Source organism: Bipolaris oryzae, assembly GCF_000523455.1.
Source record: "Bipolaris oryzae ATCC 44560 unplaced genomic scaffold scaffold_3, whole genome shotgun sequence".
In the NCBI taxonomy this organism is placed as follows: Eukaryota; Fungi; Ascomycota; class Dothideomycetes; order Pleosporales; family Pleosporaceae; genus Bipolaris; species Bipolaris oryzae.
In genome coordinates, this window is record NW_006911279.1 from 77090 (window position 1) to 90839 (window position 13750).

At 53.5% G+C, this 13750-nt stretch overlaps 5 protein-coding genes across 5 annotated transcripts; 3 read left to right on the plus strand and 2 right to left on the minus strand.

The window, feature by feature from the left end:
* Nucleotides 1-1667: 1667 nt before the first annotated feature.
* On the plus strand, nt 1668-4679 carry COCMIDRAFT_81123 (uncharacterized protein; the record flags this gene model as incomplete). The annotated part of the gene is made up of 3 exons (XM_007684532.1): nt 1668-1957; nt 2011-4477; nt 4560-4679. The coding sequence occupies 3 exons, from the start codon at nt 1668-1670 to the stop codon at nt 4677-4679; spliced, it is 2877 nt and encodes a 958-aa protein (XP_007682722.1).
* A 195-nt stretch (nt 4680-4874) lies between these two features.
* Nucleotides 4875-6127, minus strand: COCMIDRAFT_81185 (uncharacterized protein; the record flags this gene model as incomplete). Its single annotated transcript, XM_007684533.1, has 3 exons — nt 4875-5738; nt 5794-6028; nt 6099-6127. 3 exons carry the CDS (start codon nt 6125-6127, stop codon nt 4875-4877), a joined length of 1128 nt encoding a protein of 375 aa, XP_007682723.1.
* A 1843-nt stretch (nt 6128-7970) lies between these two features.
* Nucleotides 7971-10324, plus strand: COCMIDRAFT_575 (uncharacterized protein; the record flags this gene model as incomplete). Its single annotated transcript, XM_007684447.1, has 2 exons — nt 7971-10226; nt 10292-10324. The coding sequence occupies 2 exons, from the start codon at nt 7971-7973 to the stop codon at nt 10322-10324; spliced, it is 2289 nt and encodes a 762-aa protein (XP_007682637.1).
* Nucleotides 10325-10638: 314 nt separating this feature from the next.
* On the minus strand, nt 10639-12077 carry COCMIDRAFT_81258 (uncharacterized protein; the record flags this gene model as incomplete). Its single annotated transcript, XM_007684534.1, has 2 exons — nt 10639-11260; nt 11320-12077. The coding sequence occupies 2 exons, from the start codon at nt 12075-12077 to the stop codon at nt 10639-10641; spliced, it is 1380 nt and encodes a 459-aa protein (XP_007682724.1).
* Nucleotides 12078-12816: 739 nt separating this feature from the next.
* On the plus strand, nt 12817-13677 carry COCMIDRAFT_31929 (uncharacterized protein; the record flags this gene model as incomplete). Its single annotated transcript, XM_007684491.1, has 3 exons — nt 12817-12874; nt 12923-13240; nt 13298-13677. 3 exons carry the CDS (start codon nt 12817-12819, stop codon nt 13675-13677), a joined length of 756 nt encoding a protein of 251 aa, XP_007682681.1.
* Between the last annotated feature and the right edge of the window lie 73 nt (nt 13678-13750).

Sequence of the window (13750 nt, forward strand, 5' to 3'; positions counted from 1 at the left end):
TTGACAGGAAAAGAAGAAATCGACTCCTCTTGCGAGATTCTGTCTGAGCGCATGAAGGCCTTGGGGCCGAATGTACCAGAGTTGATGATTTTACCCATCTACGGTGCCCTGCCATCTGAAGTGGCGTCTCGCATCTTTGAGCCCGCACCCGCAGGCAGTCGAAAATGTGTCATTGCTACCAATATCGCCGAGACCAGTTTGACTATTGACGGCATTTACTATGTTGTAGACCCAGGTTTCGTCAAGCAAAGTTCGTACGACGGAAAGCTAGGCATGGACCGGTTGCAGATTACGCCTATTTCCCAGGCCCAGGCTCGCCAAAGAAGTGGCAGAGCAGGAAGAACCGGACCAGGAAAATGTTTCCGTCTGTACACCGAAGCAGCATTTCAGAACGAGATGCTACCGACAACTATTCCAGAGATTCAACGTCAGAACCTGTCAAACACGATTCTCATGTTGAAGGCTATGGGCATTAATGATCTGTTGCATTTTGATTTCATGGACCCACCACCCACCAACACCATGTTGACAGCTCTGGAAGAGCTGTATCAGCTGGGCGCATTGGACGACGAAGGACTGCTCACGCGTCTTGGTCGACAAATGGCGGATTTCCCCATGGACCCTTCTCTCTCCAAGTCATTGATCAAGTCTGTCGAGCTCCAGTGCTCAGACGAGATTCTCACAATCGTAGCCATGATTAGTGCCACTCAGAACGTTTTCCATCGCCCTCGAGACAAGCAGCAGCAAGCAGACCAGAAGAAGCAGAAGTTCAACGATCCATCCGGCGACCACATTACCCTTCTCAATGTCTACAATGGCTGGAAACAGGGCGGCTTCAGTACACCGTGGTGCCATGAGAACTTTGTCATGCCCAAGAACATGCAACGCGTGCGCGACGTACGAAACCAGTTGCTGCAAATCATGGCACGACACAAGCATCAGGTCGTGTCTTGCGGTCGGAATACCATCAAAGTTCGGCAGGCACTCTGCTCGGGTTTCTTCCGCAATTCAGCGCGCAAGGATCCTGCCGAAGGGTACAAGACGCTTGTCGAAGGCACACCTGTGTACCTGCACCCTTCTTCATCGCTTTTTGGCAAGCCTGCCGAGCATGTCATATATCATTCGCTTGTCGAGACTACCAAAGAGTACATGCACTTCTGCAGTGCTATAGAACCGAAGTGGCTAGTGGAAGCTGCGCCCACCTTCTTCAAGGTTGCGCCGACGGACCGCTTGAGTAAGAGGAAGAAGGCGGAGAGGATACAGCCGCTACACAACAAGTTTGCAGGCGAAGACGATTGGAGACTGAGTGCTCAGCGGAGGGCAGGAAGAGGCGGTGGTGGTACGTGGGGCTGATTCTATGCACGTTTGGCAAAAAAAGTTGCTTCTTGACATGTTTGTGATACCTTTTGAATATAATATACGGCTGGTTCTGGCCGATGGCTGCTTTTGTGAGAATGTGTGTAACAAGACGTGATGTTGGTAGTCAAGATTAGAGTAATGGGGATCTTTGTCTGGTCAACATAGTGGAGGGGGCACGGACCGACACTTACTTCCTCATCCGGACAGCGCGACCGCGTTTTCGCGTGTTTACAGCGCCCCCGCAAAAGTCCTAGGGCTCCTGCCAGAGTGAACAGCATCCCATACCACCGTAACCATACGCAAAAATCATGTCGTCTCTTCTGGATCTCGCGCTCAATTCGGACGCTGCGCCCACTCCCTCGAGCGCATTCGGTAACGATGCACGAACACCACTGATGCGATCCTCATCGGCCAGACCCCGCGGACCGCCCTCTGAAAGCGCTGGCGCCAACAGTGATGTTGAAGGAGACCCGGACGACGAGATCATCGGGGCACGAGTGCCAGGCAGGCGCACCAATGCCCCACGGACAGATATTCCAAAGGTGGTCGATGTTACGGGAGAGACACTTTCGCTGCGCTTCCAGGAGTTCCTGGAGAAGTGAGCTTCACGATGCACAATGGGCAATGCAAGTTAGCTAACCACAAGAACAGCTATACAGAGGACCCTTCCTCCTCAGCACTTCCGACATCGAGTGCGGTGCCTACTACAGACAAATACTACATTGCCCAAATACGTGGTATGAGACTGTACGGCCTTTCTACCCTCTATGTTGATTACACGCACCTGCTCAGGCATGAAGATGGTATCCTCGCAGCTGCCATTGCAAGCGAGTACTATCGATTCCTGCCCTACATGGTTCGGTCGCTCCACAACCTTATCGCAAAGTACGAACCCAAGTACTTCCGCCAGCACAAGCAGCCCGCCTCCACAGCTTCTGCGACAGCTACCTCGAACGCTGGAAACTCGGAAAGTCAGAATGAGAGTCTCAACGAGAAAACAGCGAACCAGCAGACCGACAAGCTCTTCACCCTGGCTTTCTACAATCTACCCCTCGTTTCACGTATTCGGCAGCTCCGCACCACGTCCATTGGTAGCTTGTTGTCAATCTCGGGCACTGTAACAAGAACCTCTGAAGTCCGCCCAGAACTCTCAATGGCAACTTTTGTCTGCGAGATTTGCAATACGGTTGTGCCAAATATCGAGCAAACGTTCAAATATACGGAGCCTACACAATGCCCTAACATAACGTGTATGAACAGAGAAGGCTGGCGACTTGATATTCGACAGTCTACCTTTGTCGATTGGCAAAAGGTGCGTATCCAGGAGAACAGCTCGGAGATCCCCACTGGTAGCATGCCGCGAACAATGGACGTCATTTTGCGAGGAGAAATGGTCGACCGTGCAAAGGCTGGAGAGAAGTGCATCTTTACCGGTACTGTCATCGTCATTCCTGACGTGAGCCAATTCCGTGTTCCTGGTGTGAGACCACAAGCAATGAGAGATACATCAAATGCTACACGTGGCAATGATGTGGGTGGATCTGGCGTCAGCGGCCTCAAAGCCCTTGGTGTCCGAGACCTCACATATCGCATGTCTTTCCTAGCATGCATGGTCTCCCCAGACCACTCAACTCCTGGGCAATCCTCAAACCACCATTTGACTGGTCAGGCTAGCAACATTCTTGCATCTCTGGGCCAGGGTCAAATCGAATCAAATGCAACAAGCGGCGAGGAGGCACAGGAAGAATACCTTGGTACTCTAACTGCTGCTGAGATTCAGGATCTCAAGGACATGGTGCACAAGCCCAACATTTTCATGCGCCTTGTTGACTCGATTGCACCAATGGTCTACGGTCACCAGGTAATCAAGAAGGGTCTGCTCCTCCAGCTCATGGGCGGTGTGTCGAAAGAAACACCAGAAGGTATGGCGCTCCGTGGAGACATCAACATCTGCATTGTCGGTGATCCTTCAACATCAAAGTCACAGTTCCTCAAGTACATTTGCAGCTTCCTTCCTCGTGCCGTTTACACTTCGGGCAAGGCTTCGTCGGCTGCTGGTCTTACAGCAGCAGTTGTCAAGGATGAGGAGACTGGCGAGTTCACCATTGAAGCTGGAGCTCTGATGCTTGCTGACAATGGCATCTGCGCTATTGACGAGTTTGACAAAATGGATGTCGCCGATCAAGTCGCTATTCACGAAGCTATGGAGCAGCAGACTATTTCGATAGCAAAGGCGGGAATTCAGGCTACGCTCAATGCTCGTACCTCGATCCTTGCTGCTGCCAACCCTGTAGGCGGTCGGTATAACCGGAAGACGACGCTGCGCGCCAATGTCAACATGTCTGCACCCATCATGTCCCGTTTCGATCTATTCTTCGTAGTTCTTGACGAGTGTGATGAGGCTGTTGATCGTCATCTTGCCGAGCACATTGTTGGCATTCACCAGCACCGAGATGAGGCCGTGGACCCTGAATTTAACACGGAGCAGCTACAGCGCTATATCCGATTTGCGCGGACGTTCAGACCGGAATTCACCGACGAAGCCAGGGAAACCCTCGTTGAGAAGTACAAGGAGCTGCGTGCGGACGACGCTCAAGGCGGCATTGGCCGCAACAGCTACCGGATTACGGTGCGCCAATTAGAGAGCATGATTCGTCTCTCCGAGGCTATTGCAAAAGCGAATTGCGTGACGGACATTACACCCGAATTCGTCAAGGAAGCGTACAATCTGCTCCGGCAGTCGATTATTTCGGTGGAGAAGGACGACGTTGAGGTAGAAGATGACGACGACGAAGCTCTTCTCGCGGCTGCGGCCGCTGCCGAGCAAGACGGGGATGCTGCGATGGGCGATGACCAGCAGGAGGCAGCACGAGACCGGACGGCGACACCGGCGGTAGCGCCGCGGGAGAAGACGAAGATTACGCACGACAAGTACGTTGCCATGCGCAACATGTTTGTCAAGCGAGTCAACGAAGACCAAGAAGAGACGCAAGACGGAGTGGAAGAGGAAGAGCTCCTTGTGTGGTATCTGGAGCAAAAGGAGAATGAGTTGGAGACGCAAGAGGACCTGGAGAAGGAGCGGGCTCTGGCGAAGAAGGTGCTGAAGAAGGTTGTCAAGGTACGTGCTGAGAAGAAGTCGAAGATGCAGCGTGATGTGTACATGTATGTGTGTTTTCAATGTGCTAACAAGATGGAAACAGGAGCAATACCTCATGATGATCCGGGGTGAAGGTCTGGCAGACGAACAGGGACAGGCAGAAGGTAATGACAAGGTGGTTTACGTGCTGCACCCCAACTGTCCGATTGAGGATATTGCCTAAGCGGCCAAATATTCAATGTAATCTCATGTTATACCCAACGTCCAAATTATCAGATGTGTTTGTTGTTTTGTTTGCCCTTGATCGTAGGACTATTGATGTATTGTATCCAAAGAAATGTGTAAATCACGTGATCACATCACCAAGATATGTCTCGGAACTGTCCTTCCCCCCAAATAAACGTTTTCCTTTTCATGCCTAGGCCTTTTTGTTCTTCAAAGCCTCGACAAACTCCTTTGGTGGTTGCTGACTATAGCCTTCTGGGTTGTTCTCTGTCCATTTCCACAGGTCGGCGCAGGCATCTTCCAGTGTGTACTCGGTCTTCCAATCTAGTTCCTTGTTGGCAAGACTTGGATTGGCCGTCAGATCGAGCACATCGCCCTGTCTCCGTGGGGCGACCTCGTAGGGAAGGTCGCGTCCGACTACCTTGCTGAAAGCCTTGATCATTTCGATGACGGTAGAGCCCTTGCCAGTACCCAGGTTCCAGGCCTTGACACCCGGCTTTTGTTCGCGCAGGTAGTTGAGGGCTTGAAGATGGCCGCGCGCCAGATCGAGGACGTGGATGTAGTCGCGAATGGCTGTACCATCCTTGCTGGCATAGTCGTCACCAAAGACGAGGAGCTTATCGCGTTTGCCGATCGCAACTTGAGCCAACAAGGGTAGTAGATTGTAGGGAACACCTAGTGGGTTTTCGCCCATGATGCCACTGGGATGCGCACCAGCGGGGTTGAAGTACCTCAGCAAGGCGGCATTCCACTTGTTGATTTCCTGTTCGCTCTTTCCAGCCTTCCTGGCGTTGTTGCGCTCGGCCTCGATTGTGTCTGTGATTGCGCCTTCAATGGTGGACTTTGTGCGACCGTAAACGTTGGTCGGGCCGATGGGGCAGTGTTCGGGGATGGGGATCATGTTGGGGACACGCGTCGCATCGCCGTAGACGGTGGCAGAAGAGGAGAAGACAATGTTGTTGACATTGTGCTTGACCATGGAGGTAAGGAGGGCAATGGAGCCGCCAACGTTGACGCGGTAGTATTTGAGAGGAATTTCGCCAGACTCGCCAACAGCCTCAAGATGGTGTCAGAACTGGAGCAGCGCATTGAAAAGCAGGGTATCGACTGACCTTCAGGGCGGCAAAATGAATGACATTGTCAATATCTGGGTTCTCCTCGAAGACCTTGTCGAGGGCGGCCTCATCAGTTACATCGCACTCGTAAAAGGCAGGTCGCTTGCCGCAGATGAGCTCGATGCGGTTGATGACTTCGGCTGACGAGTTGTAGAGGTTGTCGACAATGACGACCTTGTAGTCTGCCTCAAGGAGGGCGAGGGCTGTGAAAGAGCCAATGTAGCCGGTACCACTGTGATGTGGTCAGAACCAAGGTTCCATGGGCATGGCATGGTGGATGGCGGGGTGGAGGGGTAGCTTACCCTGTGACAAGAACAGAACCTACAACCATGTTGGCGGCTTCGAGTGTGCAGAGTGAAGAGGTTCAAGGAGAGGAGGAGCAGCTCTTATACAATCTGGCGCGGGTATATGAATGGGAAGTTGCAGAGGTTTAGCAAAGTTAGCAACACGAGAGACTGGGTTCACGGGATGCGCCACTAGTGATGCAGAAGCAGTCATGGGCGGATAGATTTCCGGATACGGCAAGGACTGGCATGGTGGGAACTGAATAAGTACCTGGCCTGGTAACATGATGCTCTGCTGATTGTTGCCGACATGGCATCGCAGATGAGATGAGAAGTCGTGAGGGCTAATTTGCATGACACAGCGTTGGACCAGCTGCTTGCACAACGCGGATGAGTGGTACGCGTCCAGTCAATGCAATGCATGAGCATCAGACGGTGCAACGATGTAGACTTGTGTACATGAGTACATAGGTACACCACCTAAAAAAAAGCAGCAAAGAAAGCATTGATATTGCCAAACAAAAACAGACGGCTAGACGTAATGTAAGCGATTTGGTTTTTCTGTAGTTGTTGCAGTTTTTTTTTTTAGTTTTCTTTCTTGGGTTTTCTCCATGGGAGGTGTTTGGAGAGTGCTCGCCCACGAAGCATCAAGCTAGCTTTATGTATGGGGCAGGATGCAGATGCAAAAGAACCCCTTGGAGTAGACATGTCAGCCTCGTCGAGGAACGGCCGTGTGCCTATATACATGAGAGTACTTACACGGCATACCACAGCACCCGCATCGGCATGCGACACAATCGTGGGACTACCATGTAGGAAGATGCAGGTACATGCGAGACGGGCAGAATCAGCCTTGCGGTCTTTGGGGCTGGTGCTCCGCTGCCCCAGCCTGGGCCGCGAGGTTCATGCATCATCCATGTCGGCCTGGCAGCGGAGACGGTACATGGTGTACTAGTGTGGGAGTGTTGGTGTGGGTGTATGTAGTAGCACAAGTACATACAGTGGTGCGTCTTAGTAGGCGAGACACAGCTGGTGCCAGGCATGCCAGTGTCATTGCTGTCATGGTCGAGTCGTCAAAGCACTGCCATGTCACTCACCGCCGGATTGAGAGGACGCGGTCGCTTAGTCGCCCGCTTCCGGCTGTCTGCGCGCTGGCCGAACCCTTGCACCCTCGCAGCGCGACAATGAGCCTTCACCATCCCCATTGTCGCCATTGATCAATACAACCAGAACCACTGCCCTCGACTCGACGAACATGATCGCGTCCTGCGCACTCGCCCTGCCCCTCTCCCAAACCCCCCTCGCCCACGCGTAGCAGCGCAGTAAGCGCCCCCAGCCCCGACGCGTGAAACTGCGTACACGTGTATAGGGACCCTGCTGCAGGAACCCGCCTTCAATCCCATCGCCCTCTGAGCTGTCAAAAGATCAAATTCTGCACTGCCAAAACGCGTCTGTTGTCGCAACCCTTGGTCTCTCGACCATCTGGTCCTCGAGTCCACCTGTAAGTTCCCGCCATCTCCTACCCCGGTTACCCTCGTGTTCCTAGCACCCCCAGCCTCATCGCTCAGCTTGACACGCACCACTCGACCTCCTCCTCACCGTCACGCCCATCTTCACGGTGAAAATTTTCATCCTCTGCTGTCGTCGCATGGCTTCATCGTCTTTGCTATTGTTGCCGGCTCGCCATTCTCGCCATTGCCGGCTTATGCCACTGCTGCCTGCCATTGTTCTTGTCATGTTCTAAATGGCCCTCGCGACTACTTACTTCGTTTGAACAAACCCAAACTCACCCAACACTAGTTTCCCACCTCAGCGACATCAACCGTGTCATTCCTCCTGGACCCCGACCCCGTTGGACTGTTGAATGCTCAGAGCAGATTCTCCGCCGAAATGTCTCAACGTGCTAATGGGGATGCCCCCACACCCTACCGTCGCTCAGCCCGTGTTAGTACCAGGGCAAGCTCAGTCGCTGAAGAATCTGCCGTCACTACTGCTACCGCTGCCGCTTCAACAAGGCGCAACAGAACTACTTTAACTCAGGTCAAAGCCCGTCGGTCCAATGCTTACGGCGCAAGCGGCCGCGTCGGGAATCCTGATAAACTTACGACTGCCCCAAATACCGGTTTCTCCCAGGCCTTCAAGACCCAGCTCGACAGATCCGGTGTTCCATCATCAGAGCAAGAGGGAGATGATCTTGACAGCATCGATGAGCTTGGTAGTGAGTCGCAGTCACACTTCTCACCTCCACTCCCACGTAACAACGCCCTGAATTCCAAAGCCGCCCCCGGATACTCCTTCATGGACAGCGATGATATAGGTCCCAGCGAGGACGATGTCGCAGCATCTGTCGGCAACACCTCAAAGTCATTTGGTCTTGCTCATGAAGCCGGCATGCTAACATCCCGTGATCCGTTTGCGGCATACCCCATACGCGATGAGACTAGAAGCTCACCTTTTGTCAAGCCTGTCTTGACAAGCCGCAAGCCCTCCACCCGCTCCGTAAATGGAAGAAGATCAAACGGACCAACACCTGTTCAGGCTCCCCAGACGAATTCGGTTCAAGAGAAGACGCCGACACCAACAAAAGATGTCCTCAAGACACCCATTCAAAGCCAGGTCCAAGCTAGAGCAAATGCAGAGCAAACAACTGCCCGCGCCAACCCAATCCCGGCTGAACAATCAGTCAACAATTTGGTCGCAGAAGAGCAGGCCAGATTGCAACGTGAGGGTCCACCACTACCTCAGTCACAGCGCCAGGCAGATCGACGTCGTCCCCATCGAAAGGACACTGGCGAAGTCAATGCATGGATCGGGCATGTTGAATCATTCGAAGAGCAGGACGAGCCAATATGGCGTTGGAAAAAATCTCTTACGTGGATGTTCTGGATCCTCTCAGGCTGTCTGTTCGTCGGTTGGGTCGCTTCTACTATAATGACTTCCAATTCCACTGACTCGGTGCTGGGGACCCCTAGTTTGCTCAAAGCTGTGGGCTCCCGCGTCGTCTACACATACGAAAGGGTTACCGACGCTATTATGCCAGAAGCATATAAGAGAAACGGGGACGACACCCTCGTGTGGGGCCGGATTGGGAATATGGAGAAGCAAAATGAGAAGCGCTTTCAAAGCATGCGTGATTCAATCGATGAGCTGAAGAAGGAACTCCCCGGAGTCATGATTGTTCGCCGACACCAAGATGGGTCCACCGAGATCACCGACGAATTCTGGCGAGCCTTGACAGCTAAAGCACATTCTGAACCCGAATGGACGAAATTTCTTGAAGACACGAAAGCCAAGCTCGCTATACTCTTCGACAACACAGCCCATAAAGAGCGCAGCCCCACCGAGAGTTGGCCTCAGGCTGCATCGCGTGAAGAATTCATCAAGCTGGTGGAGCAGCGGTACGAGAGCCTTACCGCCCAGGTGAACAAGAGAATTGAGGAGGCCATCCGAACCCAGAGCACCCAGCTCAAGACGATGATGCAAACAGAAGCCAAGAAAACTATGCTGGACCAGATCCGCCTCAATGCCCTTGCACAGGCCAATCTTGTTGCCAATTACGAACTACACCTTACAAAACCTAATTACTTTTCACCAGGTCTGGGTGCCATGATTGACCCAGACCTGTCTTCTGTCACTTTCAATAAGAAATCCGGTCGCATTGCCGGACTTGCACGCCGCCTCTCGTGGGTTCCTGATCGCAACCCTCCGATTGCCGCACTCACCAAATGGGAGGAACCCGGAGATTGCTGGTGTTCGGCAAGTTCGGACCCTGCATCACCTGGTCAGGCGCAGCTCGCCGTTCGAGTTCCCCGTCTTGTCATTCCCAAACAAGTCACTATCGAGCACGTGCCCATGAGCATGATGCCTGCCCGCAAAGTCAACAACGCACCCCGAGACATGGAGCTCTGGGTTCAGACAAATGGGCCAATCAAGCCGTATTACAGTCACCGCGAGGTAAGCTGCCGAAGCGCGCCGCCGGAAAGTGCAGGGGGTAAGTGGAAGTGCTTGGGTTCATTCAAGTACAACATCCACGCTTCCAACCATTTGCAGACGTTTGATCTGTCGGGCGAGCCGTCGGAGCCCATATCTCGTGTTATACTGCGTGTGACCAGCAACTGGGGTGCTAGCCATACCTGCCTGTACCAGGTGAGACTACATGGAACGGATGCCGAAAACGACTTCGAGTACCCGGTCAACCTAATGGATTAAAGCCCCGCGTGCGCATGCGTCTTTCTTTGTTTTGATTTTTTTTGTTATTTCTGTGTTCTAAATTGGAAGAAGGAGGAGGACATCCCAAAATGGAAAGTAGCGGAGCACCGTGACTGTTTTATTGTTGGTTTGCGGGCATTTTACGATTTGTCTTTTTCTTCACGGTCTTCATCCCCTTGTATACCCCCGGATAGTTCTAGAGCATAACGAATTTACGCTTCACTTGATGACAAGTAGGTAATAGATTGAACAATATGGCTTCTCCCATGATGTGATTGTTTCTTTGTTTTTGTCATTCTTTTCATGTGTCTCACGATACGTATATGGACACTACCGGGTAAGGGAATCTCTATCGTACTACGCCACCCTTGAGAGTTGGAATGCTACACAGACCATCCTTGGTCCTCAACTTGGCGACACCCGTCTTCTTGTCCGCACCCTCGCCGCTCAACTGTGGCACGACACCAACATCAAAGCCCACTTCCAGAGAGTCGGTGGTCGTAAAGCCAGGCTGAATGGTCTCCCACACCTTCTTCTTGGGGTTGAGCACCGGCTCGGGCTCGCCCTCCCAGCCCTCAAAGTAGACTCGGTCACCAGCCTTGCTTTCAGCTGGAGGGTTCACCAACTCGACAGGGCCCTTGTGGCTATCCTCACCTTCTGCTACTCTTGGTGATGCGGCAAGGACCATGGCACACGACTTGACGCCGCGCATTGTGACGGGCTTGAGGTTGCACACAGCGACGATCTTGCGGTTCTGCATCTCCTCAAGGGGAATCAGGCCGTTGAGACCAGAGCATACGGTTCGCACAATCTGGCCTTCGTACTCGGATGTGTTGTCTGTGCCGGGAGCGTCGCCGCATGCAATGGTGGAAACGTACAATGAGTCGGCATTGGGATGGGTCTCGGCCTTGAGAATGTGCCCTACACGGAGGTCGATGAGGGCGGGGGAGAGGGGCTTCTCGACGGGTGCACTATGGGTTGTTAGTCAGCATTCAAAGGCAATGGAAGGATTCAACGGAAGCGGACGTACGCTTTCTGAGGCTTGGGCTGCTTCTCCTTCTTTTCCTTTTTCTTCTTCTCGGTCGGTGCACCCTCAGGAACGCCGCTCGTTGGGTTTCCAGTGACTGCTGATGCGACGGCAGATCCAGCTGCGTCTGCCTTTGCCTTTGCCTTGTCTGCCTTGCTCTTGCCTCCTTGGCCTCCCTGTGCGTTCTGACCCTGGGCTCCAGTCAAGGTGGTAGCCGTGGCGCCCGAAGCTGCTGCACCTGCCGCCGCCGCCTCCTTTTCCTTCTTCTTGCGCTCCTTCTCAGCCTTGGCATCTACCGGCTTGATCTTGAAGACGACATTGTCCGGGTCGATATTGACCTTGTCGTCTAGCTTGAGGCCAAAGACTGGAGAATTCTGAACAAAGTCGATGTGGCGGACAACATGGTGGTATCCCTGCTCTCCTGTCCTCTCTTCTGCACTCCACTTTGAGACGACGGGTGCGAGCTTCTGGTAGATGGCAATGTCGGCGACAGAAGGCTTTGCGCCAAGGAGGGTGGTCCGGCTGGAGAGGTGTGTGTTTAGCGACGACAGGCGCTCTGAGGCTTTTGCGGCGTCTTCAGAGGGAGAGGCCACGTGAGAGGCAGTGATGAGCCACTGGCTGAGCTCAGTCTTTTCGGCATCGGTGTAGGTGACGGTGGGGAAGAGGGCCTGAGAAGCCTTGACGGCGTCGGTCTCATCGGCGGCATTGTTGGGCGCGTGCTTCTTGAGGAAGACGACGACAGTCTCGTCGAGGGTGGCCATGGTGCGTAGCTGAGGAATTGTTGTGTGGAAAAAGTTCAAGTTGAGAGCAAGTGGCTGTAGTGGGGTAAAGAAGTCGGCCGCAAAGCTAGTAGAGGGGGCTGTTGCAGGCAAGAAGCGGGGAATTGCCAGGCGTGCTGACAAGAAGAGGCGCTGGCTGAGTCGTGCTTGTGTTTGCTGAATTGGTCTGGCGTGAAGATTGCGAAGAAAGGGCGCAATTGAAGCTGAGGCGCGAAGAGGCATCGTTCACGTGAGTCGAATTCATAGTCCTTCGTCACCGCGGGGCGCTGAAGCTCCATCTCGTTCGCCCGGGCCCTTGGATGGCCACCGCCGCCGCACTGCGACATGGCCATCTCAATCCTGTTCTTTTCTTTTCTTTTTCCTGTCACCGCAGAGTGGTAAAAATCACTCGAGTAGGCCGTCGCTGCTTGCGGGAATGTCGTCATATGCCGGTGCCTTTTGTTCTTGCTACTCCTCTTCTTCTTTTGCGCCCTGGCGACTACATCCGGAATGACCCCGCCCTCTAGCACTGCGGTGGACATGGCATGGCATGGGCCGTGGCAAAAAGGCTTGTTGTAGCCTGCACCTCATTCCTGACTCCAAGCACACGCCTGCTGTATACATAGGCAGTAGGTGACGCAACCGTAGACGCTGTTTGCTGCTTGTCCCTCATCGACCCCACGTCTGGAATCCTCTACTCACTCCTCCTTCCCCGCAACACCATCCTCAACTCAGCACCAACATGGCTTCTGAAGCTTCCCCCGACGTGCCCAAGGGCCGAAAGAGATTCATTCCTCTTGGTAAGTCATTCCGGCTTGCCACGGCACATGCCTAGTAACATGCGACAGAGAACAACCCGGAGGTCATGACAGCCCTCGTTCACAAGCTCGGCCTGTCGGATAAGCTTGCCTTCCATGACGTCTTCAGTATCGACGACCCCGAACTCCTTGCCTTTGTACCGCGGCCTGCCCATGCCCTTCTCCTCGTGTTTCCTGTGAGCCAGACGTACGAAAAATTTCGCATCCAGGAAGACAAAGATAGGCCAGAATATCAGGGCCATGGTCCGGACGAAGAAGTGATTTGGTACAAGCAAACTATCGGCAACGCCTGTGGCCTGATTGGTCTGCTCCATGCAGTCTCGAATGGCTCGGCACGCACACACATTCGTCAGCAGCCCCCTCGTTACGCGGGAAGGATTCAAGGTTTGCTAACATAGTCTTTAGAAGCCGATTCCAACCTAGCTAAGCTTGTCCAAAATGCGATACCACTGAAACCCGCCCAGCGAGCTGACCTCCTCTATGACTCCGAGGCTCTCGAGAGTGCGCATCAAAGTGCGGCATCGGGCGGAGACACTGCTGCACCACAGGCTGATTCCGATGTGGACCTGCATTATGTCTGCTTCATCAAATCGGACAAAAACCATCTGTGGGAGCTCGACGGCCGTCGTAAAGGTCCCCTCAACCGTGGTGCACTAGCTCCCGAGGAGGACCTTCTTAGCGACAAGGCCCTGGATTTGGGTGTGCGTAGCTTCCTCAAGCGTGAGGCCGAAGCTGGCGGAGGTGAACTGCGCTTCAGTCTGATCACGCTCGCCGAATCATTCTAGCACGGCGTGAAACAATGGAAGCTCGCAAGTCTGCCCCAAGGCCGGGGCAGCCTTACACGTCATTTTTCCATGG